We start from the raw sequence: 27,995 nt of genomic DNA, 5'->3' as shown, positions 1-27,995 counted from the left end.
TAAAGCAGACGCATGAACCCAGTTCAAATTATTCCAAATTTCTTTTAATAAATAGAGCACATGTTTTTAGAATCATGTTCACACTAAAAAGGGTCAAAAGAGCTCATCGTTATATCATTTTTCTTAGTAAGAACAAGGCAGGCACTTAAACCAGCTGATGGTGAACGGGGAACAACAGGAAGGAGGGCCGTGTGCGTGCACTCGTGCACACGTGTTTAAAAAACTCAGTAAACAACATATATGTTTCGATTTTTCATCACTGTAAATAATATTATCATAAAAACTAAAAGCACATTGAAACCGAAGAAAAAGAAAGACCCACAACCAGAGCTCGCAGCCGGACGCCGAGAGGAACGAAAAGCTGCCGCTGAGCTTTAGAGTCTCGTTTACACGTCCAGTTTGGTTTCACGTCCCCACATCTTACAGCAAAAGACAGAAACAAATAGGTCATCAGTTAGAAAGCAGTACAGCGGCGCGAATGTGCAGTGAGGCGAGAGGACAGAAGCAACAGTCACACTTGGAGTCTGAACACAGCTTCATCCAGACTCATTTTCTCTTTTGGATTTTAAAAAAATATCATAAATCTGGAAATGTGGCAAAGCAGCAACTGGACCGCAGATGGAAGCTTTTGGCGTGGATTGGCTTTATTAATAAGAAATTAAATTCACTGCTGAAACTGGACAGAGCTGAGATAAAGAGCGCTGTGCGATCTCACTAATCACAGCTGCTGCAGTTTCAACAGCCAGAACAAAGATTCCCAACCGCAGGATTCAGAGGCGTAAACGTCTGAAGACTAAAACTGTGTGGATAAAGCCTCGGGTGCTTCAGGGTTATTTAGTAATCATGGTTGAATTTTAGGCTCATGTGCAAGTCTGAGGATCAGATAACATGAACAGGAATCAAAGTAAGAGGCACAGATTCACATCAAGCCATCTCAAGGCGCCTTAAAACCCAGACGACCAGACAATCCCCTACAAGCAAATAAACGGAGAGAAACTCATTTTTTAACAGCTGGAGGCCTCCAACAGAGCCAGGAGAAGGACTTGACCTTGGATAAAAACAAAGGACAGCAGAAGCTTTCTGTTAAAGCCCATCTTAGATTTTTCACCTCCTTGATCAGGCTTCGCTCGCTTAAAACAGGCCAGAGAGACGCTTTTCTTTCTTTCAAAGCTGCGCTGGAGTCTTGCTGATGTTTGGAGCGGCTACTTAGCAAGCTAACTGGTAACGTGCTGGTGCTGAGAGACAAATAAAAAAGCTTGCTGAGCTTGCTGGTTTGGAGATACCAGTTAGCATGCTGGAAAGAAGGAGAAGTAACCTCGCGGACGTTAGCAGTGTTCTCGAAGGACGGTGATGAGAAACGGAAATGAACCTTGACGCTGACTTTACCTCCACTGACTGCAGCTTTCAAATAAACTTCTTTGGTTAAATAAGCGCTTAAAAGAAGGAGGTGGAAACGCTGCAAACAGAGGTCACGATACACTTGACAAACGGAAGTTCCATCATAGCCTAATTTTACCGGTTATTTGAATTCTTTATTACAGTCATCCCGAAAGTGTGCGCCCCCTGGTGGACTCCAGAGGTACTACAGTATCTACAGTTAATATAAACGTATTTCTTTATATAACAAGTGATTTAAAATTGCTAATGACATGGTCAGTTAGTGATATCACTCATTACTCTGACCTGAATTTACTGCTCGGTGCTGAAGTTTCACACATTGGAGCCAATTTGATTTTTGTATTTTTTTTTTAAATATCATTTTTAAGCGAATACATCACTTGTATTTAGATTTTTGGTGAAGATTTAAGATTGGGCGTGCTCCGTGTGAGTTTCCTGTCTTTAAACGAGCTGCAGCACTCTTCACTTTGGGAATGTCTGCTTCATTAAAGAGCTTTAAATCTTCCAAAGCAAACATGAAGCAGATGATTGTCTTTCATCGCAGAGGCTCTAAAGCACTGTAGCCGTGGTGACCAAATATGAAGTAAATGAACTGAAGCTGGAAGCTTAATCAAATCTATCGGGGGAGGCTTCTGCAGAGGCGTATTTCCTCTATTTTCCTTCAGACAAACAGCTATTATTTTATTCTGAAGGCTAGGCCGTCCCTCTGCGTTTCAGGGATCAGAAGCCACCCAAAGTTTCTCAATGCGGGACTTTCCCTGCAGCGGGATCACCTGTGGCGGACACAGATGATGCATCACCCTGCTGGGTGACTCTGTTCAGTGTTGTCTTATGAAAGAGACAGACCAGCATCTTTCATAATCTATGAAAATGACACATTTTTCCATCACTGATGACGGGAAATATTCAGTAAGCGTGACCTCTGGAAACCTGCTCATGAAAGCCGGCCGCTCAGGGACCTCTGCTCAGTGAATCTGGACCTCGAGCTTCTCTACGCGAGTTTAAAATGAAAAACACCGAGATGTGGGATTAGTCAGTCTCTCAGTCAGTCTTCCATGCTGCTGGAAGCAAACACACAAACTTTGGTGCATCACAGGAAGTGAGACTCGTGGCGCCGCTGTAGCAGCAAGCCGTGTTTGTCGTTTGCCTGGAGTGACAGACTGTAGGATACAAGGGAAGACAAGGAGAAGGGAAAACAGCGGAGGAAGGTCCCATCCCAAAAAAACAAAACAAAGAACTGGTCCCAGGAGGTTCAGCAGGACACGCAGAGTCTGACAGCGTGCACAAGTGTGTGTGTGTGTGTCCATTAGAGTTTGTCAGATCAGGGTTATTTGCACATCTTGATCCTCAGCCAGGAGGCGCTGGGACCCGGAGACGCCGCTGGGGCTTCCCCACGCCGGCTTGTCCTCCTCTTTCACTTTGAAGGCTGCAGCGTCTCCTGCAGCGACAGGCGGGAGCGCGCCGGGGGAAGGGGCACCATCACGGACTGGACGCCGCTCAGCCTCCAGGGGAGGAGGCCCAGGAAGTTGTCCCGATGGCGCGTGTCGAGAGCGAGGCTGAGCACTCTCTGAGGACTGCGAGTCTTGGGGTTCCTCATCGACTGGGAGGTAGAAGGTGGAGATGGAAGGGGAGTGGTCACGGTGCTCCTGAGGAGACGGAGGGAAGAGAAGGAGGAGGTGAGGCAGAAGTGGTGACTATGAATGACAGATGGATGGATGGAGGGCTCGGTGGGTGGATGGATGGATGAGTGTGTGATGGAGATGGAAAAGAGGAAACGCTGTCAGAGTCATTCAGGCCCGAGCTTCTCATCAAGCTGCAGCTCAGCCCCACATTATTTTTCTTCCTCTAAAGAAAACTGAAAGTCTAAACTAAAACTTTGCTGCTAAAAACTTGACGTTTCCTACATTTTCTTCAAAACAACATTAAAACTAAAACTCTGTCTTTGTGTGAGCACATTTCCTCGTCCGCTGCCTGGATTAAAGTCGACTAAACTCCTGAAGCTGCTCTGGAAAGTATTGACATTAGACTCCTTGTGTTGGCTCAGTAAAATGTAAAGCTCGAGTCACAGAATCAGTGAAAACGTGGAGCTTACAGCCAATTTAATCTGAAACATCTGGATCAGGCTCTGTGAAACCAAAGCTGCTTGCTTGATATTAAAGATGCTCATCAGTCATCACCATCTTCTAATCCTTATCTTAGATTAGAATCAGACCTGATTGATCAGGCTGCATATTTAGGGGTCCCGTTAAATGCACAATAATCCTTATCGCTAGGCAAAAGTAGCAGACAGATGGCAGCAAAAGCAAAGAAGCTTCCTCATGTTATAATAATAATATTAGTTGTTATTAGTTGTTATTAGGCAGTGCTTGGACAGAAAGCTTTCAGGGAGGGTGCAATGAACACTGTAAAAGATGATGATCAGTAACAGCAGACAAACCAAGTTACTCTGGCAAACACAGCTTACAGGTGAAGCCAAGGACGTTCTCTTTGATGATTTAACAGCACGGGCAGCAGCATTAAAGCACCGTGACCTTCTTTAATGGAGAGAGGGGGTTCTAAACACTACAGTACCCACAATCCTCCAGCTGCTAACCTGCTCTCAATGGACAAACAGTTACACACGAGTGAAATGCTGTGAGTTTAAACAAGGCTTCATGCAGATACAAGCAACACGTACGAATGGGTGGCGCCGCAGCGGCCAGGGAGCAGGGCGGGATCAAGCAGCAGGTGCTAAGAAGCTGAGGCATCGGGGCTTGGTGATTGGACGATGAGCAGCAGCAGCAGCAGGCGGAGGAGGGACGGGAAGAAGGCGGCGGTGGGGCTCATTTGGGGAAGGTTAGTACGTCACTGTCACACCTTACTCTCTGTAAGGCAAACGCACACACACACACACACGCACACACGGAGGAAAAACAGAAAGACAAAAAGTGTTAGCGGGATAAAAAAGAGAGACTCGGGATGAGTTAGGCTCTTTGTGGAGTCCTGCTGCGAGTCGGGAACGCTGTAAATCTGAATCAGGAGTGAAGAATGAAACAACAGGAAACCCTCAGAGATGATGGTGCAGGTGGTGCAGGATGATGTTTATGAGCGGCTGAAGTTTCTGCCTACACGAGAACGTGTTGGATCAATAAAAGACAGAGAGAGAGACGAGCTGTGATGTGAGAGGATCGACGGGTTAATCCAAGGCAGTCGATGGAGGACCAGAGAGAAAAGTCAACGTGTTACGAGGAGGACGCTGCCAAAACAACAGTGTACGAAGACATCGTCAGCGTCGCTGTTGAGGAAGCATCTCAGCCTGTGAGCTGGAGTTAAAGGTCAAAGGTCAGCTGATCAACTCAATTTCAGAGTTTTTTTTCCAGCTGCATCAAGCTGAGGGCAGCACGACTGTGACTGGACAACATCCATCACTGTGGCACAAACGCATCCACAGGATATAAATATGTAAGGAAGACTGGAAATAATCTGATAATCTAGTTTGTTAACTTTTTATCATGAGTTTAAGTTCAGTCTAATCTGGATGTGAATCATTCAGAAGGTCTGAAATGAAGCGTCAAACCCAAAAGCCTGAATAAAACCCTGAATTATTCCATAAAGTGTCTTCTTCATGAACAAAATGCATTTCGATGAAGGCAGAAAGAAAATCTGAACTATTTAGAGCCATGAGTCACAAAGTGCAGGCTGTCACCCCCTGGTGGGCTTTAAAGGTACTGCACAAGAGTCTACATAGGTCATTTCCAATAAATTAAACTTTTTCTTTATAAATTCAATTAACTATTTAATTAGATTCAGATACCATAATCCTGTAGAATAAATCTTAAACATTTAGATTTGAACAAATGAAACAAGGCTATGGATTTAAAATCCCTTTTTTATTACTATTCTTACTTTTTCTGACCTGTTTTTGATACTGAACTAGTCTTATATCTTTTCATTAGCTGAAAAGAACTTAAATCAACAGAAGATCTGAATAAATCACGTAAACAGGAAGGAAATACTTGATTTTTATGCTTCTGTGATAATCAGAGTTCTGACTAAAGGTTTGGGTGAGATCCAGGCATGAACTGTAAACTCTCAAACTCTGAATGTTTCTGAGATTCATCCAAACGCACAAACTATCCAGCTGCACGTACTGCAGGCTCCAGATGTGGCTACAAAGACCTGCTGCTTGAGCAACAGCTGGAGTGATGGATGAACACTACAGCGTCGACGCACAGAGAGCTCAGAGTGAGGAAGGACCACAACGCGTCTGTTGTGGTGCGCAGGGTGAAGGCTCGGTGAGGGGGAAGCTGTGGTGAATGGGTCGGGGTGCAGGGGTTGGGGGTAAAGGGCACGGGGGTCACATACGTGCTGCATTCACCGCTGCAGAATGGTGTATACCTCTGTATACAAGGACTGGACAGCCTTCTGGCCTGACGGATCTGAAAACAACAGTTTACAGCACAACTCAGTTACAGCGCGGAAGAGAGCCCCTATTCAAGCGAAGCCACACATCCATCCATCCACCCACATATCCATCCATCCACCCACCCACATATCCATCCATCCACCCACATATCCATCCATCCACCCACATATCCATCCATCCACCCACCCACATATCCATCCATCCACCCACATATCCATCCATCCATCCATCCACCCACATATCCATTCATCCACCCATCCACCCACATTTCCATCCATCCACCCACCCACATATCCATCCATCCATCCACCCACATATCCATTCATCCACCCATCCACCCACATATCCATCCAGCCAGCCATCCATCCACCCACATACCATCAATCCAGCCATCCATCCATCCACCCACATATCCATCCATCCATCCATCCACCAACATGTCCATCAATCCATCCATCCATCCATCCATCCACCCACATATCCATCCATCCATCCATCCACCCACATACCATCAATCCAGCCATCCATCCACCCACCCACATATCCATCCATCCATCCACCCACCCACATATCCATCCATCCAGCCATCCATCCACCCACATATCCATCCATCCATCCACCCACCCACATATCCATCCATCCAGCCATCCATCCACCCACATATCCATCTATCCAGCCATCCATACATCCACCCACCCACCCACATATCCATCCATCCATCCATCCACATATCCATCCATCCATCCATCCACATATCCATCCATCCATCCACCCACCCACCCACATATCCATCCATCCATCTATCCACCCACATATCCATCCATCCATCTACCCATCCATACATCCATCCACCCATCCATACATCCATCCACATATCCATCCATCCACCCACCCACATATCCATCCATCCATCCACCCACCCACATATCCATCCATCCATCCATCCACATATCCATCCATCCATCCATCCACATATCCATCCATCCATCCACCCACCCACCCACATATCCATCCATCCATCCACATATCCATCCATCCATCCATCCATCCATCCATCCACATATCATCCATCCATCCACCCACCCACCCACATATCCATCCATCCACCCACCCACATATCCATCCACCCACCCATCCACATATCCATCCATCCATCCACCCACCCACATATCCATCCATCCACCCACCCACATATCCACCCACCCACATATCCATCCATCCATCCATCCACCCACCCACATATCCATCCATCCATCCATCCACCCACCCACCCACATATCCATCCATCCATCCACCCACCCACATATCCATCCATCCATCCATCCACCCACCCACCCACCCACCCATCCATCCATCCACCCATCCATCCATGCACACCTTACACAGAGAGAAACCAGAAGTACCTGCTTTTATTTCTTGTGACAAACATCTGTGTGAGGTGTGATCCAAACAATCTGAGGACAGCTCAATTAAAAGTTGCTAATCCCCCTTCAGGGTCATGGTTACTGGAGGTTTAGGGCCAATGAAAAGAGTGAGGGGTCTTTTGGAATTTTTCCCCAGAATTCTGAGAAAGAAATCCCCAAATTCCCCCAGTTTTTCAGCGGCTATAATCCTCTTCCGGGCACGTTCACACAGCTTCCAGCTCTGCCGCTGTTTGTGAAATCTGTGCCCGGACGTCCCGTTCTGAACACTTGCACTGTGCAATCGGCGATTTCACCATCAGTCATGGACTTCTGCTTTGGTCGGCCTGAATTTCCTCTGAGGGGGGGACCTCTGACTACAGCTGAGCCGTTTTCACTTGGACAGTTAATAGTTTCCAAACTTAGTTATAGCTTCAGGCGAGGAACGTTACCGGGAGAATGGTGAGTTTTTATAAGGTCTGATACACTGGAGGAGCAATCACAGATGCACAAGTACAAGAGGACATGACGGGAGTTTCACAGAGAGATCTAAGATAACAGCTGCCCAGAGGTGCTTGTTGTCTAAGCTGTCTGTGGTCTGCTTCTTCCACCAGTTACAAGGGTAAAGATAACAATGTTGTTTTGCATCAGAAACCTTTAAAATGTCTGAAATCGACGTCTTTTAGAGCTTTTCTATAAACTGGTTTGTTTTTCTCTTACAAACCAGTTTGATTTCCACCGCAGCATCGCTTTACTTTTCCAGCTGTCATCACTGGCAGAACCACCACTCCTCTTCATGTCAGTCTGGCGTCTGGGTCTCACGTGAAACAATATTTCAGGTTTTGAACAAACTGTATCTGGTTAATATTGAAAGTTAAAATCAAAACTGGCTCTGAGTCAAAAAAGCCTCATTTGCTACAAAACAAGGAGGTTTCCTTTAAATCCTTCCAGGAGTTACCGCTGCGTTAAGTTAAAAGACTGTGATCCAGATTCGTTTCAGTAATGCAGATGAGCTTCGGTTTGAATGTTTATATTGTTTTGTAGTTTGGCAAGGAAACTCTTTAGGTGGGCATGTGTGTCCGTGTGTGTGTGTGTGTGTGTGTGTGTGTGTGTGTGTGTGTGTGTGTGTGTGTGTGTGTGTGAGAGAGCGAGAAAGATTTAACAGAAATGCACAAAAACACATGCATCAGTCACGGTCATCATCATCATCTGTGAAAGTGTCACAAAATCATGAACAAGCAGGGTATTAAAATCACAAACACACAAATGACTTCACACTCAGTCTCATCCCTAATGACAGATTTACAATTAAAATATTCCCACACTGGGTTAAACACCCAAATCATCTGAAGATTGTTTTGTTAATAAAAATCTTTGAGTTAATTAAAGAAATCTAATAAAGCTTTACAGAGTTATAGACCTCATTAAACTGCTGCAGTGCTGCGGTTCTGCCACATGGTGGCACTGCTGCGCTCGCTCATGCAGCCACATGTTGCTGCAGCGTGAAGTGAGCAGGAAGAAACACTGCAGAGTCATTTTAAAGACCAATGAGAAGAAGGAATCTTCAATTATGGCAGCATCTTTGTATCATCTTACTTAAACTGAATTATTCATGTTCTAAAACTGCTACATCTGTCCTGTTAAATCAAACTCATCCATGTCACCTAAACCTCTTTTACCAAGTAGCTTCACCTGAGATGATACGTACAGTGTTAGCGGAGCGCCCGGGACCGCGCTGGGCCACGATCGCGCCCGAGATGGCCTTAATCCAGCTGTGCATGTCCTCTGGACTGTCAGCCTGACAGAGAGAAACAGGAACGTAAATGAATGCACAAGTGACTTTAACTCGATTAAACAAAGGCTTCCTGTCAGTAAATCGCTCCTTCTCAGTAGTTGAGTTAGAAGAGTTGGAAAGAACAAAGACGACCAAATGTCCCATCAGTACATCCTCATCAGTATCTCATGTGGAGACAGCGGAGAGAGTAAATCCTTCAGATGATGGAGGCATGGAGCAATCATCCAAATGTTGAATCTAATTTACTCTCATTTGGCTCAAAGCAGAACAGATGAGACAACGATGCAGAAAGAGCTTCTGACCGCGTCCTCCTCATGCGTGTTACCTGTATGTAGAAGGTTCTTGAGCTGGTGACCATCTCGAACAGGTTGTCCCTCATCATGTGCTCGCTGGAGGACACAGAGGAGACGTTTTAGTGAACTTCCCCTGAATCAACCCAAACACAGAGCCAACCGGGAGGCTGACTGACCTCTGCTTGCACTCCTGCACTTTGTGGATCTCCTTCAGCGGGATGGCTCTCAGCGGCTCCCTCTCCTGAGACGACAGAGGAGAGAAAGTACATATCAAAAGCAAACTGAAACACGTGACCTCGTCACGATGGGTCGGGTAATATTTAGTGTCTGCGTTTGATTTCATTAAAATTTTTCTCTAAATACTTTGAGCTTGCGTTACACATTCACCTGTGAGAAAAAAACCTCTGTTTAAATCTTTGCTTTGGTCAGTCGAGTGAACAAAACGTCAGTCGTCTCACAGCGATTGGAAACGCAACTCTGAGTCAGACGTTTAGATATCCGACACAGCTCTGCAGCGCGGCGCGTTCACTGCAATCAAAGGACGACTCACGCCACGGCTGAGCTGACGAACTTTCACAATCACGCTCTGTCAAACCACACAAGGCCGTGAGCGGCATGCTTTTACACTGATCAGAGGTCATCACCTCGGGTTACACCAACATACATACATAACATACGCAGCAAGGGTGTCAAACGTAAGGCTCAAGGGCCAGAACCAGCCCAGCGAAGACTCTAATCCGGCCCACTGCAATAAAATGTGAACGAGTGCATCAATTTTAGACTTTTAACTGTATTTTTGAATCAATAAAGACCTCCCCATGGACACTCATGGTGCTACAGACGTTTTTGATTTTTTTTTTTTACGGTGGGTTAAAACATTTTCTGTAATTTTACACATTTATCAGGTAGAAAACTGAGATGTATTGTTGAACCTGCACTTATATTTCATGTATTAAGACATTTCAGGGATCAAATGTTTAATTAAATGTCTTTACGCTGTCAGAAACACCACCTTCCCTGCTTTGGCCCAGTTAAGCTCAAACTGGGGCGCATGTGACCACGATGGAAGATTAGTCTGACATCCCTGATGTGCAGCATCACCTGGCTTAATGAGCTGCCTATAATCAGCACTTGACGACGCTAACTAAGTAAATCACCTATAAACGGTGCTCAGTGCGTGCTGTTGTTGAAGGCTGGGGTTATCTGACTGTCAGATGGTTCGCCCGCGTGTCATTCGGATCAGCATCCATGAAGACACGCGTGTGCTGATGATATGCATGATCTAAATGCTTGATCGTGTCAGTCTGTGTGACTCGCAGTCAGCGGCGATAGCATGCAAACAAATGTCAGCGTGAACACGAGGAAGGCGATGAGTAAACATGGACGTCAACGACAGCTTCACGAGCTTTTAACGAAGAGCGGCAAATAAATGACACAGAAACTTTCAGGTGTTCGCTTTACAGGATTAATCAGACTATCAAAAACCTCCAGTGTGGATACGGATCCTGCATGAATGTGGGAAATGCTTGTGAGACGGATCACTGAGCTTCAGCTCTCACTTCTCCATCTCCTGAAATTCAAACAAACTTTCCTTCTTCAGCTTTCAGTTGAAGAACAAACACTCTGCAGCAGCTGCACTCACTCAGGACATGATTACACATAAAAAAGGTGTGAACACTCAGCCAGACACACATATATGTACGCACACACACACTGGGTGTGCCCGTATATGTGCACAGACAGGCCATAGTTGGGGCTAATCTGTAAACACGTAGATCACACGAGGAGGTATTCAGGACGCATGCCTCTGCATGTGCAGACACGCAGCAAGTTTTGCAACCAGCACAGATTTTTTTCACTCTCTTCTTCTTCTTTGGTGTTTCGGAGCAGCGTGATGTGTCTTTGTACACTGATGTCACCGTGTTCGAGCTCTTCGCCGTTTCCTCACCATGTCAGTTTTGTAGTAGTTGAGAGAATTTTCATCCAGGACGAAGTACCGTCTCTTCCAGTTCTTCATCTGAGAGGAGGAAGCAAAGCATGTTTCAAAGTTTCTGTTTAGCTGCTTCCTGTTTTATTTTGAAATACAGTTAGGTTAGTTCTACGCCTGCCACTTCCTTCTGTTTTCTACCATTTTTGTGGCGCACCTGTACATACGGTGTATTTATAAGGCACCAGACTGTATTCTTACTGCGCCTGTGGCTATTGTTCATTTAAAAAACATTATTTTAATTTGGCGGGTAACTTCAGTGAAAGGGTTTACTTTGTTTTTCTAAGATTGAAACCAGTGACCGAGTTATTTTCAAAGATTGTTGCTCATTAATAACACAAAAGTATTTTTATCTGATTACTGTGTGAGATTTTATCCAACCAAACGTGATGGTTCATTATGACTAGGGATGGGTACCGGTATCCAGTGCCATGATGGCACCGGTTCTGACATAAACGGTAGTAACCAGACCGAAAAGCAGCGCACATTTCGGTGCTTTATTTCAGTTAAAACAGTTGAACATGAGAGGTTTTTGGACCAAGTTTGTGTTCTCCATTCTTTAAGCACCGGTTTGAGCACCGTTTAAGCACCGGCACCGTTTCAAAAGTACCGGTTTGGCACCGGTATCGGATAAAACCTAAACCATACCCATCCCTAATTATGACGACACTGAATAACCCTGAGTGTGTGTGTGTGTGTCTCACCACAGCTCCTTGTTTGACGCAGTATCCCGCTTTGATGATGGCCTGATCCTGCGCTCCTCTGGACAGGAAGTAGGGCATTTGATTCTGAGCCCGCTTTACGCCTCCACGATCAGCTCCATTGTGCCCCTCTCCCTGCTCCTTAAACACACACACACACACACACACACACACACACACGAACATTAGACTTCATCTGGATTCATTTTAACTGCTTATAATCAGAATGATGAAATAAACTTTATAAACTTTAATGCAGGACGTGATTTTCTCACATATATAAAACACTGAAGTCTTAAAGTTTCAACTGATTTCTAAAGTCTGCTGAAGAGTTTGTGGACTTTTTACTTCCACACTGAGCCGTGTCCAGTCAGCACGTCCACACTTCATTTCTCCAATTCAAACTGCTCTGAACACTCAGTTTCACACAGTTTTTTTTTTTTACTTCTGACACCCGGTGATGTCATCGAGAGGGGATACCTCTAACACGACACACCGGCCACCTGCCAGCCTATTGATCCAATCTTGTGTTTTGAGGGGCAGCCAATCAGAATAAAGCAGAAAGACTTTAAGAGGGAGGAGCTAAACGTGTTGTTTTCACACAGAGGATGAACTGAGGGGCAGCATGAAAGCCCGGTGTAAGACAAATAAGGATTATTATGAACTCTGAATCATCCAAAGCTACTCTAAGAGAGTCCACGAATAAAAATAAGGATATTTTTAATCCATGAATTCTTCCTGTTCTTGTCATTGTTTTCAATGATATATTACCCATAATGCAACTCCTCTGACTGGAGTCTCTAGTCTCAATCATAAACAAATGATGGATTACAAAGATTTTGCAGTTTTACTTCCTAAAACCGGCACAACAATCACAGATGTGCAAAACTGTCAGAGTTCCCCTTTAAAACAAACCTCAGCTATCAGCAGCTAAATGTCGACGCGCGTTCCCCTCGATATTTTCAAAACCTCCGACTCATAATTAAACCAGCCTTAACTCGCCTGTGTTCCTGCGAGCTGACTCATAAATGCAGCTGCATACCAGCACAGGCAGGACCGGACCTGCCGAGCTGCTCCCGCCGCTCGCAGCTGCGAGCGTTACCTGAGTGGCCGTGATGATGGGGACTCCTCCGATGATCTCAGTTTTGTAGGAGACCTGTTTCATGGTTCCCAGCAGCTCCTGGGGAGTCTCTGCGTGGGTGTTGTGGCCCTCGCCAGGCTTTGGCACCTGAAAACAGAGCAGGAGTTGTGTCTTCTCTTATTTTTAAGAGCTTGGGCTTTAGTTCACCTTTTTTCTTAACTCTCTGAATGTTATTTATCATAGGAATTCACATTACGTTAGCAATGCTAATTAAATAGAGATAAAAGCTGTTCGGATCAGTTATTGGCTTTGGTCTTAAAGAGTGACGATGGTTATCTTCACACCATGAACTGGAGCAGAGGTCTAAGTCTGACAGGAAGCTCATTCTGCAACCAGCAAGTTACATATGTACCATTCCTCTAAAGGAGAGGTGCTCGCAGGCTAAAGCACAGCTTAAACTAACAAGCAGACACCAGAAATTAACTTTAAAATCGGTGCTGTTTTAGACTCCTTCCTGGATAGATAGATGGAAACGATAAACGATAAAAGGATGGGTGGTGTGAATCTGCCACTGCCAGCTAATCATTTTTCAGTAAGCAGTGTTACTGCTGTGATGGGCATTACTTTTCCCACTATGCTCCCTCCACCCCTGTGATTTAATAACCTCGACTTTGTAGTTTAGCAGCCAATACTGTAACACCCTGCGTGTTAAGGCGCTAAAGCCTCACAGGAAACATGACATTACACGTACAGGTGGTCTAAACTGTATGAGGACTGAGCTGGTGACTAGTTATAGAGCTGTTGTTAGCCTAGTATAAGCACATCAGCACAGGGAAGACATGACGAGGATCGTTCTGAGTAGAAGCAGAAGTAAACACTGAAAACAGACTTCAGACGTCAGCCAGAGCGTCTGAGGTTATCCGTCCACAGCACGGCGTTGGTCAGCCTATTCTAGCTGCTACTGAGATTGCACATGCCAATAGTGGCATGACAGCTGCTGGTGGAAACCACACTGTGGTGTAGTTTTGGCAGCAAGTGCGCCTTTCTGCTGGGTTTTAGAGCGTACGACTGTCAGTTTTTACCACCAAAACTGGAAAGTCAAAGGAGCAAAGTGATTTCAGTGGTTTTTAACATCTCCTGTGCTGACGTGGATGTACTCCAGAGATTACCCAAGGACCTTAGCGCTGGTATAAATGGTACAGAGCTGTGGCGACGTCACTGTTTGCACATAACCCAACCAATGCTGCGAGTCCTTTCGTTAGGCTAATGCACTTGCTGTTGTCGCCCTTGCAAAGGATGGTGCGCACAAAAAGGAAAATGGCATCTGCTGACACAAGTGACGTCTCGGTGTCATTTCAGCTGTCCGTGCATCTCTACAGGACCCGTCATTTGCAACCCAACAGATTTTTGCCTGCTTGCTCAACTCAGCAGCGGTCAGCGCGGCACGTGCGTCGATATCGGCGCACGAGTTCGGAGATTCCTTGTTTATAGAGAGGCAGGGAGTTTGAAAAGTGTGCACAGACGCAGACGACAGCAGCTGCAGGTGGCTTTAATGCTGTTGTGTCTCTGCTGCTGCGCCTGCACTGATCTTTATCACAGTGGCCTGATGTGTAACTTTCCATTTGCTGCAGCCCGAGGCTGAAGACAGAGCGACACACAACGAGAGGACGAACAGGGTCAACGATGGATCTATGTGTGTGTGTGTGTGAGGCTCACAGTAATCTTGATGGCGTTGTTGAGAACACTGATCCATTCTACCAAATCCTGCTGGTCGTTGGCTTGTAGGTAAAACTTCCTCATTCCTGCATTTATAACTGTGAACGAATGAGAGGGAGAGAGAGGAATGTGTGAGGCTCGAAAGCACAAGAGGAAGAAGAGAAACGAGCTCCATGGGTGTCTAAAAATATCGTCTTATTTCTGTTTCAGAGCCAGAGGATGTGTGTGTGTGTGCCATTATCCCATCCAGATGCAAATACACACACAGAGGTCAGGTCTTTGTCATTGTACAGTTTCCTCCTATTGAGTGACAAAGGCCTACTGTTTGACAGCAGAGGAACAACAAGTAGCAAGGGACAAAAGAGAGGAAATAAACCGCACAGATGAGGAAAAGAGGGAGGAAGGGAGTGAGAAAGAAAAGAGGTAGGGCAGAACGACGAGGAAGGAAGGAAACAAGGAAGGATTGAGGACAAAGGAGACTGGGAAGGAAGTGAGGAAGGAGTGGGGTCTGAGGGCTGTGTGCAGGCCGGTTGTGTTCTCGCACACAGCTGTTTGCACACAGGTACATTGTGAGGTTGAAACAGGAAAGGGACAATCTGCTGCCACAAAGTTACAAGCATGCTATTGTTCGAAACGTCAGCGTGTTGGAGCGCCGATAGTTCCTCTCGCTGGAAACAAAGCCACACACAAACAGGTCAAAAGCAAAGGAAAGAGAAATGCATGTGGCCAGAGTCAGTATGCAGGTAAAGAGGAAGGAGGCAGAGAGACGCAGCGCAGGCTGAGAGGGGATAAAGATGAACTTACCAAAGCAGAACTCTGCCTTTGGTCTTTGTTTGGTGGCATCATTGACCTTAGCGAGAGAGAAGAGTAAAGGGTAAATGTGTCAGCACAACCCACCGAAAACATGAACCCACACATTCGTGATAATTCTATGCTGCTTATGGCAGAGTACGGCACGGATAAATGTCATTTAGCCCAGCGGTCTCCAACCTTTTTTGCGCCACAGACCGGTTTATGCCCGACAATATTTTCACGGACCGGCCTTTAAGGTGTCGCGGATAAATACAACAAAATAAAACTAGTACCGGTACCGAAAAAAAGAAGATTTATTCATAACACGCATTAAAAGACCCAGGAAAACCGAGTAAACGATAAAAACGATAACAAAATAACACTGAAAACCCTGAAAACTATACATTTCACACCTGAGCCTCAACTCTCGCGGCCCGGTGCTGATTTAGCCGATGTAAGGTGGACTTGTGGCTGGGAGAAGACAAATGTGGCCTACAGAAAAGCCACATTTTGGCCAACACTTTCACTGCTATTTGGGAAAAACTCAAGAAAACGACATATCATACCATAAAGATGCTACACTCACAGCAGTGGTCTGAATCTTATCTGTCAGACTCCAGTTTGTACATGTAAATGGAGAGTTCACACACTGAGGTTAATTATGGAGTTCCACAGGGTTCAGTGCTAGGACCACTTCTGTTTACATTATACATGCTTCCCTTCAGCAGTATTATTACAAGGCACAGCATACATTTTCACTTCTATACCCATCTTAGAATAAGGTTTAACTTCCTGCTTCAAAATCCATATAATAATATGGTATCTAAACAGATGCTAACTCTGGATGGCATTACCTCGGCCTCCAGTAACACTGTGAGGAATCTTGGTGTTGTCCTTCAATGCACATATTAAAAAAACTGTAGGCTTTCTTTCTTGCATTTGTGCAATATCTCTAAAATTAGAAAAGTCCAATTTATTATTAATCGCTGGCTCTCTTCCACAGAGTATCGTCTGTCCTGTCTCCCTCACCTCACCCCCAACCGGTCGTGGCAGATGGCCGCCCCTCCCCGAGCCCTGTTCCTCTGGAGGTTTCTTCCTGTTCTGAAGCATCTATTTACTGTTTGATTTTCAAATGAATTTCTGAATTTATTTGGTTGTTGTGATATAACATTTAATTTTTTTGAGTTTAAAATCCGGCTGAAGCCACAGGAATTCGACAGGCTTTAGGATAGAGTCGTGAAAAGGAAGAGGCGATAATCCAGCAGATGTTCTGTTCAGTCTACAGCTGGTAACAAGAGAAATCACACGCCAAAATAACAACGGATTTTACAGATTTAAGCACGTTTGTACGCACAGAGAGTGCAGGTGAAACGGTGTGTGTGGAAGAGCGAGGACTAACCTTGGAGATGTAGGAAAGATTGAGAGAGCCCACATTTCCTGCACCTTTGGGCAGATTCTGAAGAGAAAAAGCACAAATGTGCACAAATGTATGAGCATCAGCCATTCGTGATTGTATCGAGAAGAAGTAGAACTAACAGAAGGAAACAAGGTAGTTTCCGCTAGCATCACCGCTAGCATCACCGCTAGCAGTGATGCTAGCAGTGATGCTAGCGGTGATGCTAGCATAGAACTAGCATAGAACTAGCATAGAACTAACAGAAGGAAACAAGGTAGTTTCCGCTAGCAGTGATGCTAGCAGTGATGCTAGCAGTGATGCTAGCAGTGATGCTAGCAGTGATGCTAGCAGTGATGCTAGCAGTGATGCTAGCAGTGATGCTAGTGGAAACTACCTTGTTTCCTTCTGTTAGTTCTATGCTAGTTCTATGCTAGCATCACTGCTAGCATCACTGCTGCCTGCTATGATGGAAATCAACAACAGTATGTCATGCTTTTATTTACAGATTTCACAACATGATATTTAAAAACATTTATTATTCTTTTTCGTAAATTTATGTTAATTTAAGAAAATTAACATAAATTTGCTTTTTTCCCCTTTCAGTAATGTTCAGTAAAAATGACAAAATAATGTAAAAGACGATGATGTGCTTAACTTTATCCAAAGAGTCAGATATGAATAAAATGGTCAGAACCTGTTTCAGTCTTCTCTGATCTCACAATACTTGTGGGAAGATCATCTGGAAAATACCAAATCTCTGTGCGCTGGCAGTCCGACCAGCTTTCTGCATGAGGCTGCGACGTGTTTTAGAAATTCCCCAACAGTAGGAAATCCCAGCGCTGTCGCTAACCTGTTTCTGTTCTGGTTCCTGTTTGTCTGCTTGGTTTCATGCAGAGGTGAGACGACTCCATCGGCAGGGAAAAAGAATCTGTGCCGAGTGCATTTCTGTCCTACAAAATTACGACTTCCTCATTCTGTCTTCACTTTTGTTTTGTTTGTTTGTCTTTTTTATCTTGAGTTGTTAATCTCTCACACATCATCAGCTTTACTACTCTCTATGAGGATGAAGCTTTCAGATTAGAACAGTGAAGCTAAGGAGGAAGTGCCCTAATCATGCATTCTTTCTAAAGTAACCGTGGCTTAACAAAACCCTTTAATGAAGTATAAGGTGCAGAAAAGCCAAAGTGTAATGTCCTCATATGAGGAGAGAGGGTCTCAGGGGCTGTACGGCTCCTGTTAAACCTGCTTAAGCACATCAGTGGTGTGATTCGCGTGTCTGACATGTCCCTTCATCACAATGAGCTCGCACACAGAGGAGTTAATTTCGACTCACTCCCACACACACCATCCTGCTGCACAGCAGAGTGTGAAAGTGAATTAAAATGTATTCCCCGGTGCAACAGCTCCCACTTCCTCCTGTTGCAAAAAAGCAGTGGGCTTCAGAGTCACGGGCAGAGACATCTGCAGCATCTTTTCAGGTAGTAGAAAAATGCAGAGCAATACGAGAGCCGAGCTTCACGGTGTCAGTACACATAAAGACTTTGATGCTTCATGCAGCTGATTCTTAAGATGCATCTAAAATATGAGCTGTGCAACAATGTGATGGATTACATCCCTGAAGCGATTCGAGTCCCTGCATGATGATTTTCACGAGCTGTTTATTGCCACTTGGAGGTAAGAAAACCAAAGTCAATACCTGTAATTGCTTCTGAACTTCAAAATAAAAGGCCTACATTTATGTTCTTACTAAAGACACACCCCAAGACATCATGACCCAGATCTCAGATGAAAACACCTATAAAAACAGCTCATAAACAGTCTTACCTGGGGGTTATCCATGTACCACAGCAGGCTGCCCTGCTCAGTGTCCAGGATGAAGTAACGGCGCAAGAACCTGCCGCTGTTCTCATTCTCCTCGATGTCCAGGAAGCCGCAGATGCGATTCTGTCGGTCCACGTAAGGCATCGCAACCCCGACCAGCTCAGCCCGCTCTGGGGCATCACAGGAACTCTGCACAGACATTTAGACACAAGTGTCAAGGCAGGTTTAAGGTGCTAGCTTTGGAATTTTAAAGATGCAGTGACGTCGCATTTGTACTTTTTGTACGGCTGATCTATGGCTAGTGAACAATGCACATTTCTTTACACTGCTGACTCAGACGTACGGGTCTAATTAACGGTGGTTGCCAGCTTGGGTGTTTTCTGTTTTTACCAAGTCTGTTGCTTTTGTGTTTTATCTTATTAGTAAACTTGTATCCCAAAGACATGTAGAGAAAGTGAAAGTTTGTGTTCCATTTTTCCAGTAAGGATGGGAAGACTGGTTTGCCTGCCAGATCTGGTTTTTCGTGACGTCCAGTTTGCAGCTGAGTAGGTAAGAACTGACAGGAATGAGAATTAGCAAGTGTGACGTCAGGGAGTGCCCACTCTGTAGTGGGAAGGGTTCCTGTTTGTGAGTGGGTGCTGCAGAGCTCAGTCCTTCAGCAGGAACTCATGGAGAGCTGCAACTCCTCCACAATAAAAGGAGCCAATTAAGTTGGCCTGGTTCTGGACGAGGTTTCTTCCTTCTAAAGGGGAGTTTTTTCTTTCTACTTTTGCCAAGTGCTTGCACATTTGGGCTTTCTCATTTTTTTTGTTTTCTTCTTTGTATTACTGTATCGTCTTTACCTTTCCACATAAATTGCTCTCTCTGTGCACTCTGTCCCCAAAGTTTTTTAATGTTTCTGAAGGGTCACTCTTCCAGTGGGAGTGGACTTCACTGGACTGCATGTTTCACCTGCTTTTAACTGTAACTTCAAAGTTTAATTTTAAATAAAAAACAATTACAGCAATTTACTGCCGGCTGCTAACATTCATGGTTTTCAAAAGCCTCAGTCCCCTCTGAGTTTCTACTGGCAGGTAAGTCGCTGACACGCCTGCAGCCTTTTCACAGCTAATGAAGCCCAGCATGAAGTTTTCCAGATAAGGAAGATAACACCAATCCAACCTTCACATTCAGAATCTACTTTTTCTTCAACAGTTTCCTTCATGCATAGTGCATACCACTGTCATCAAGTAGGGAAAACGTGAACGATCATTCCTGTGCAGAATCCTTTGTGCACCGGATTCCTTTCATACATAAATGACAGTTTTCTTCACATCAAATACACAACGTGTCATTGAAACATGCAGATGTAAAGTGTGGTTTGTCACACTGAAAACTTTCAGGCACGCACTCACACACTCACACACACACCCTTGTCTTTCCATTACTTCAGAGGACGTTCAATTGATTTACATTCAACAGACTTAACCTTAACTATACTAATCCTAATCCAACCTTTACCCTAACGCTGCCAGGACTTCAGCATGAAAATTAATGATTTACATTACAGGGACTTTTGTTTCCATAGAGGCTATGCAAACAGATTCATGCCGTGACAATATGAGTAACACACACACACACACACACACACACCCTAAGAGGTAAAAGACTATTGTTTTCCATTTCCAGCTCTGTGATTTACTCTCACACTGCGATGCCAGAATCAACATGTCTGCTGAAATCAACCATACAGACATTTATTTTGTGTCTTCACTCCAGAGTGGGCTTCAAACCTCACCATGTATCAATATTTTCAATGACTGGTTTAAGTTGCCTTGAATGTCTGGTCCAAACTGAACTTCAACTTTGCTCCAGCTATCAGAAGTAACGAGATTTTTGCATTTCACGTTTCTCATGTTATGGACAGCTTTGCTCAATTTTCCTTTAAAGCAGGAGGAAAAGCCAAACGTGTTCCCTTTCTTTCCAATTGTTGCCTGAGCATTTTGGCCAACAAAGAGTTTTAACACCCAGATTCAAGTTCAGATACCTGCAAAATTCTAGTTTAGCTTCTCCCACGGGTGTTACAATAAATACATGTTATAAACATATTCTCACATTCACAAGAAAAGGGAATATACAACATTAAGCCAAGTTACAATTACAATTAAATTATCTAATTAGTTTCCATTTGAAGATGATATATCTGACTTAAGTATTTCTAAAAAAAAAAAAAAAAACTAAACATGCAGTTCTGCTTTAACTTTGGACGTAAACAAAGATGAAAACTAACCTGCAACACTTGAAAGGTTAGTGATGCCTGGTGACCTACAGAGCTATGGTTAGGCTAATATTCACATTAGGGCTGCCACGATTAGTCGACTATCAAAATAGTCGACGACTGATTTAATAGTCGACGCGTTGTTTGAAGCTTTGTAAGATCACAAAAGACACAGGAATAAGTAGTAGGATTTAAGAGTGTAATAACGGACTGAAACAGAAGATGGCAGCACTGCATGTACAAGGATGCCAGCTGCCGTTAAACCCCGAAGAAGAAGAAGCTGTGGCCCAGAATTCATAGCACAGCCCAGCTCAGTTTCCAACAATGGCGGCAGCTAGTTAGTTTTAATATTACTCTTATTATTCTTTCTGGGTCACAAAATAAACGTTTAACATATTTTCAGGCGAGAATGTAGCTGTGTAAACCTCAAATATCTGCTCAGTTTATCAAGACACCACATATTTTCAAAAGCGCTCCGACGTTTTCGGAGACGTCTGTTACCCACTAGCTTGATAGCTAGCCGGGGGCTAGGCTCACTAGAGCCGTGACAACACCGGACTCCCGCAAATCGTTTTCAAACCCACCGCCGTCTTTCCCTACTCAGGTTAAACATGATATATAAGTCACTTAGATAACTTAAAATGTTATTGTTTGACCTTTTTCAGTATTTTATTTGTTCCTGAGTAAATTGGCTGAGTTTATTAAACTTCACCGAAACAATCTGCACATTTAATTAAAATTTAATAAACTATCATCTTGTCTTTATTTTTAGTTAGCACATACCTTAAACACTTAAAGCTGTAAGCTAATGATAGTTATATAAGAGCAGATGCTGCTGGTGCAGTAAGCTGTATGTTTTATGTCCAATGGATGATGGTCGACTATCAAAATAATCGTTTGTGGCAGCCCTAATTCACATGTTAGCATCTAAAAAGCAGATAACAAAGATGGACGTTGAGAAAATAAATGTTAACAACCCACAAAAAACTCTCTAAACATAGTCCAACTGCTAACTTAATTTAGTACTTGAGTAAACATTTTCCTGAAGAGTTTAAGGCTACAATCGCTACAACAACAATACAACAATGATGTTCGTTTTGTCATTTCTGCAGACTTTTCTTAGGACTTAAACAGGCAATAAGGCCAGGCATGCTTCAGGGGACCGACCCCCAGATGGTGTCCAAGTGCTTTATACACAGTCACTTCCCCTAAAATACTCCTTTAAAAATGTGTGTCAAAGGAAAACCACAGCCCATTCCCATTATTGCACAATGGTGGGAATTATTAGAACATAAAACATCAAAGGCCCTGATTGACAATAAAAGGGAAATAGATCATTTTCTTAAATGGAAAACTGCAATTTGCTAGTGCAGCTAACAAAGCGACTGACTGAGAAGTAGGGGGAAAGCTAAAGCTACTGGAAGCTGGAGTGGGGATGTCAGTCATTTTCAGAGTGTGTTATCTGGGTAATGCTAACATAGTGCCGAACAAACTAAACAGCCACTCTGAAACCAAACATTCCCTCTGAGACAAACTTGGTCTAGTCAAGTCTGAAGCAGACGCTGCAGGACTGGTCTACTGAGCTGTGTGTCTGATAAGCAACCTTTATGCTAATGCGTTGGCATAAAAGAGCCGTGCACGGTCAAGAAACCACAAAAGACAATCAAAAGAACAACTGATGGCACGCTAGATGACTCGGATGTTATTTTGAGCAGATATGAAAACAGGTGTGGCTTCAAATTATGGCAGACAGTTTGCTGTGGCTTGTGCACAAAAAGCCTGAAAACCACTGCTTCAGGGTGTAACTACCCTGTCGCTGACGAGTCACCACTGTAAGAGCGTGCAATTTCCTCAGTGTCTCAGGCACACCCACCCATCATGGGATGAGTAAAATTTGGTGCGTAAAAGCAGACTTTAAGCCAAAAAACAGCAGAAGCAGGTTAGAGGTTTCACACGGAGGCAGCTCGCTGTCACAGAGCTCAACTTTGTGGTTTTCATTTTCAATTTCAAAGTGAAAAAATTCCTGTTGGAACAGTTCAGAGCACCGCCAAAGGATGAATATATCTTACACCTGATTTCATGCCTTTAGATTTCTTCAACTTTCTTTAAATTTGGTGAAAATGCCTAAACAATGACAAACTTGTATGAATATTAGTTTAATGTACACGGTTGACAGTGAGGTGATGCTACAGTTTTAAGGGGGAATAGAGATCTTACAGTTTTAAGATCTCTATTGACTTTAGGACTGCCACAAACGATTATTTTGATAATCGACTAGTCACCGATTATTTTTGCGATTAGTCGACTAATCAGATCATCATCCATTGGACGTACAAAGTACAGCTTATTGGACCAGCAGCATCTGCTCTTATATAACTATCATTAGCTTACAGCTTTAAGTGTTTAAGGTATGTGCTAACTAAAAATAAAGACAAGATGATAGTTTATTAAATTTTAATGAAATTTGCAGATTGTTTCGGTGAAGTTTAATAAACTCCTTGCTATCTAAAATATAACAAGACACCGGAGTATATTCTCGAGCATCTCACACTTCTGATAATCAGCTGTCTGCTTGATGTTTATTCAGCTGTGTAAAAACTATAACTCTAATCTCAGCCAAACCGATTTACTCAGGAACAAATAAAATACTGAAAAAACCAAACAATAACATTTTTAAGTTATCTAAGTTACTTATATATCATGTTTAACCTGAGTAGCAAAAGACGGCGGTGGGTTTGAAAACGATTTGCCGGGAGTCCGGTGTTCTCACGGCTCTAGTTAGCCTAGCCCCCGGCTAGCTATCGAGCTAGTGGGTAACAGACGTCTCCGAAAACGTCGGAGCGCTTTTGAAAATATGTGGTGTCTTGATAAACTGAGCAGATATTTGAGGTTTACACAGCTACATTCTCACCTGAAAATATGTTAAACGTTTATTTTGTGACCCAGAAAGAATAATAAGAGTAATATTAAAACTAACTAGCTGCCGCCATTGTTGGAAACTGAGCTGGGCCGCGCTATGAATTCTGGGACACAGCTTCTTCTTCTTCTTTGGGGTTTAACAGCAGCTGGCATCCTTGTACATGCAGTGCTGCCACCTTCTGTTTCAGTCCGTTATTACACTCTTAAATCCTACTACTTATTCCTGCGTCTTTTGGGATCTTACAAAGCTTCAAACGATGAGTCGACTATTAAATCAGTCAGCGACGATTTTGATAGTCGACTAATCGTGGCAGCCCTAATTGACTTAGAGATCAATAGAAAACATGAAGCCATAAGAGTTTTAGAATAGCATAAAAATCAGAAAAACAAGTAAAAATTTGCCTTTTTTCCACTTTAACCTTTTGTTTGATTAAAGGAAAATAACATAACACGGGAGTTGCTCAAAGACAGAAAGCTAACAAAGGCACGGGAATGCAAATTTAGAACACAATAAGTGTGAATGAATGTTAGCAATGCAAGTCCATCCATTCATTTTCTTCCACCTACCCCGGTCTGAGTTGTACAGCAGATAAGTGGCAGACCCTCATAAAGTTCTCTTTCTAAAAAGTCTCTAGGAGCTTCATACTGTTGCCTTTCCTTCCTCAGCTAGCAGGGGAAGTATTGGTGTCACCAGTTATGACTGTTTGGATGACGCCAACATAGAAGTGTTAAAAAACACAAACGCAGTCCCTCGAATTTTCACTTTGAATTACTCGAGCAAAAAAAAGATTTGGGTTATTTTTGGAAATGTGCAAACATTCAGCACTCGAGTAGAGAAGGAGTAAAACAAACTGGGATCAAGTAAAAGAAACGGCTCTGTGCAAAAGTCTCGAGACACCCCTCATGCTTCAGCCATCTGTGAAACACAGTGAAGGCTCTGTAACAGTTTGACGGCAGCTTTGTCAAAACTGATGGAATTATGTAATCCCATTACTGGAACTGGAGAGCTCTGGATGTTCGTGGAGAAGCCTGGAGAGCTATTCCTGAAGACTACTTAAAGAAGGGACAAGAAAGCCGCCTCAGAGAGTTCAGACTGTGTTCAATAATAAAAGAGGTCACACCACATGTTGACTTTCATTTGTCATTCATTCATGCAAGCTCTCAAATTCAACAATGGCAGATGCAAAGCTTCAAAACCATAATCCACAGACCAGTAAGTGATGTCATGGTGGCTATTTTAAGTCCACGGTTTTTCCGGCTCAGCAGCTCCTCAGTGATTGAAATCTTAAACACCAAAAAACCCAGTGACACTCAGGTAACTCCCCCTTTGTTCGTTAAATTAGCACAAATTACAGAGAATTTATTGTTCTGTGTTAAATCTGTGTTGTACTCTGAAACCCTACACTGTAAATAGAAATATAAGTGGATGATGCATCTCCATCAAATTATTCCACTGTCCAAACTACTAGAAGAGAATGGATCAACTTGAAGGCAGCAATTCTACCACCAACTAGTGTTTTAGTGCCAACACAGCTTTTCCTTTCTTATTATTTTGCATATTTATAACTACATAGTAAGTATTGGGCGATCGTGGCTCAAGAGATGTCAGTTCATCTTGTGATCGGAAGGTTGCCGGTTTGAGCCCCGGCTCGGACAGTCTCGGTCGTTGTGTCCTTGGGCAAGACACTTCACCTACCGCCTACTGGTGTTGGCCAGAGGGGCCGATGGCGCGATATGGCAGCCTCGCCTCTGTCAGTCTGCCCCAGGGCAGCTGTGGCTACAACCGTAGCTGCCTCCACCAGTGTGTGAATGTGAGAGTGAATGAATAGTGGCATTGTAAAGCGCTTAGAGGGTCTCGAAAAGCGCTACATAAATGCAATCCATTATTATTGTTGCTATTTGCTTAACAGTATTCACATTTATAACATTTATACAACTGAAAATGATTAAGCCCCTAATGATGATTTTGTAAAAAAGAGTGTGCAACACTCTCGGCCTCAGCTGTCTATGTTTACCCTTGTGACAAAGTAATTAGCTCGCTCTGAATTAGCAGGTAGATTTGTTAGCTAAGCGTTTCTTATTAATTAATAAAATATTGGAATTTGGTGTCCCTGTATTGATACTATAGCTGTGTTCTATATGACAGGAAGAGCAAACAGTACATGGAAATTACTGATGGGGGTTTAAAATCCTGACCCAAGATTCTTCTTTAAATCCCCCACAATGATATTTTTCACTTTCAGTTTTACGACGTGCAGAAGGCTTTCTGTTGAGATTACAGGGTTGATGTATTGTTACTGTAAACTTGTTAAGAAGTTACATTCAACTGCTACTTCAAGTTCTCAGAGGAAAACACGGCTATTCTTTTGTTCTCACATCTGACTGATGATGTCACAGTACATACTGCTGCACAATAATGCTCATATTTACTTAAAATATGACTCTGAGGCGACCTGATGACCCCTAACTCTGACTTTAAAACTTCTGTGCTTATATAGGACTATAATTTTTGATTAAGCAACAGAATAGAATAGAATGAATGTTTTTGTCATCGTACAGGTGTACAATGAACATCTGCCCGAGGGATGCATTCAAATACGGCACATCAAATAAAAACTTTATACAGACCCTACAAAGACTTCCTTTATGAAACAAATAAAACACATGTATAAATAAAAGAATGTCATAATTTAAAGTAAAGGGAAAATAAAAAGTATAAATTAAAATACACACAAAGGAAGGACAAGAAGTACACTCGATTGGACACTCTTATCGATATTCCACAGAAAGCTCTGAGTCTAAATACTCGTTTCACGACCTGAACAATTATTCAAAACAAAAAATTATTCACTTCTTCTCTTGTAAGAACATTTGCATGAAGCCACAGGGCAGGCCTAAAAAACCGCCTAATCTTTTTAACACTAATTTTCTACACTGTATTTATTTCAGATCAGGCGTTCTGATTTCCTCTGGGCCTTCAATATATAATAACTTGTTCATCAAAAAAGATGGAAAACAGCCAAAATAAGCTGAAATCAAACAAAAAGAAAACAAATAGTAAAACAAAAAACTAAAGAAAATTAAACATTAATAAAGTTAAAGACAGAAAAAGGAAAAAGGAAACATAAAGGACAAAAAAAATCTGAAAACACAATGTAAGAGCTGAATAACATAAGTAGCACAAATATTAAAAATCAAGTACACTAATAGTACAATATATAAGTCCACTAAATTTAAGTAGTGTTCTTGGTCCCTGTGCCACCCCATGAGAATCTTACAATCACTCCTGGTGATATATTAATTTTTTACAGACAAAAGCTGAATAAACCCTGATGTTACAGCTCGTTCACCTCATGAATCACATCAACCTGGATCATTTAAGGTGTAATTTCACTGCTGTAAATCCGCTGCTTTTCATTTTGGTCGTGTTTGGTACAGATATAATATTCACGGTGGTAAATATGCCTATTAAACTGTCACCAGTGCTCAATTCCTCCCCGTGGAGCTCAAACTGTAGTCACAGGCCTAAAAACATCGACCCATTTCCTCTCCCGCCTACATTAACCGTCTCTCCGACAGCCTGTGGCCCTGAACCAGGCCGCTGCTGCCCGGGTAAACCATCCCTACAAACACGGTCTGACCGTCTGGAGGCTGGAAAAGCGACGGATTTCAGGTTTACTTACACAGTCCGGCTCAGTCCGAGTCCAGTGTGGCAGCTGTCCGGCACCAGCGTCAAGTTAAACCACAAAAAACCCACACTGCTTCCGCTTACAGCCTTTAAAAATAAAAGCTTCTGCTGACGACCGCGTTACGTCCGTCTGGACTTCAAAATAAAGAAAACGTTTGCTTTAATTTTCTTTCTTTTGTCTGAGAATAGTTTTGCTCTCTTTTTAAATTGAGCCTTTCCTACTCGATTGTATGGGATTACATTCAGTTTTATTATCTAAACTTAAAATACTTAAATTATTATTATTATTATTATTATTTTAATACTGATGAGATATTTTATTTTGTAATTCTGTTTTATTGCCTTT

At 43.2% G+C, this 27,995-nt stretch overlaps 1 protein-coding gene and 1 long non-coding RNA gene across 5 annotated transcripts; one reads left to right on the top strand and one right to left on the bottom strand.

Annotated features, from left to right (window-relative positions):
- Window positions 1–22: 22 nt before the first annotated feature.
- Window positions 23–27,749, bottom strand: plekha1b (pleckstrin homology domain containing, family A (phosphoinositide binding specific) member 1b). Of its 4 annotated transcripts, none has more exons than XM_085170612.1 (13): window positions 27,645–27,749; window positions 18,789–18,974; window positions 16,968–17,024; window positions 15,581–15,626; window positions 14,777–14,874; window positions 13,082–13,207; window positions 11,983–12,120; window positions 11,240–11,308; window positions 9,468–9,532; window positions 9,324–9,387; window positions 8,912–9,001; window positions 5,743–5,816; window positions 23–3,044 (listed from the first exon to the last, which is right to left on the bottom strand). In XM_085170612.1, the coding sequence occupies exons 2-13, from the start codon at window positions 18,927–18,929 to the stop codon at window positions 2,813–2,815; spliced, it is 1,200 nt and encodes a 399-aa protein (XP_085026738.1). In that variant the 5' UTR covers window positions 18,930–18,974; window positions 27,645–27,749; the 3' UTR covers window positions 23–2,812. The 4 variants fall into 4 exon arrangements, with proteins under 4 accessions (XP_085026738.1, XP_085026739.1, XP_085026737.1 ...); XM_085170613.1 differs by having other exon boundaries at window positions 5,776–5,816; XM_085170615.1 differs by lacking the exon at window positions 5,743–5,816 and adding an exon at window positions 4,076–4,262 and having other exon boundaries at window positions 2,912–3,044; window positions 27,645–27,748.
- Window positions 10,116–10,837, top strand: LOC146512097 (uncharacterized). The gene is made up of 2 exons (XR_014875748.1): window positions 10,116–10,500; window positions 10,546–10,837. It is a non-coding gene; the product is annotated as an uncharacterized LOC146512097 (long non-coding RNA).
- Window positions 27,750–27,995: the final 246 nt, after the last annotated feature.

The sequence above is a fragment of the Neolamprologus multifasciatus genome, chromosome 8 (assembly GCF_963576455.1).
Source record: "Neolamprologus multifasciatus chromosome 8, fNeoMul1.2, whole genome shotgun sequence".
In the NCBI taxonomy this organism is placed as follows: domain Eukaryota; kingdom Metazoa; phylum Chordata; class Actinopteri; order Cichliformes; family Cichlidae; genus Neolamprologus; species Neolamprologus multifasciatus.
Note: the sequence above shows the minus strand (reverse complement) of the source record. Positions and strands in the feature narration are given on the sequence as shown.

Coding starts and splice junctions, on each gene's coding strand:
- plekha1b (XM_085170611.1), bottom strand. CDS start 18,929: ATGCCTTACGTGGACCGACAGAATCGCATCTGCGGCTTCCTGGACATC. Junction 9,533..11,239: donor ACTACTACAAAACTGACATG/GTGAGGAAACGG, acceptor CTGTCGTCTCAG/GAGAGGGAGCCGCTGAGAGC. Junction 9,002..9,323: donor CAAGAACCTTCTACATACAG/GTAACACGCATG, acceptor TCTCTCTGTCAG/GCTGACAGTCCAGAGGACAT.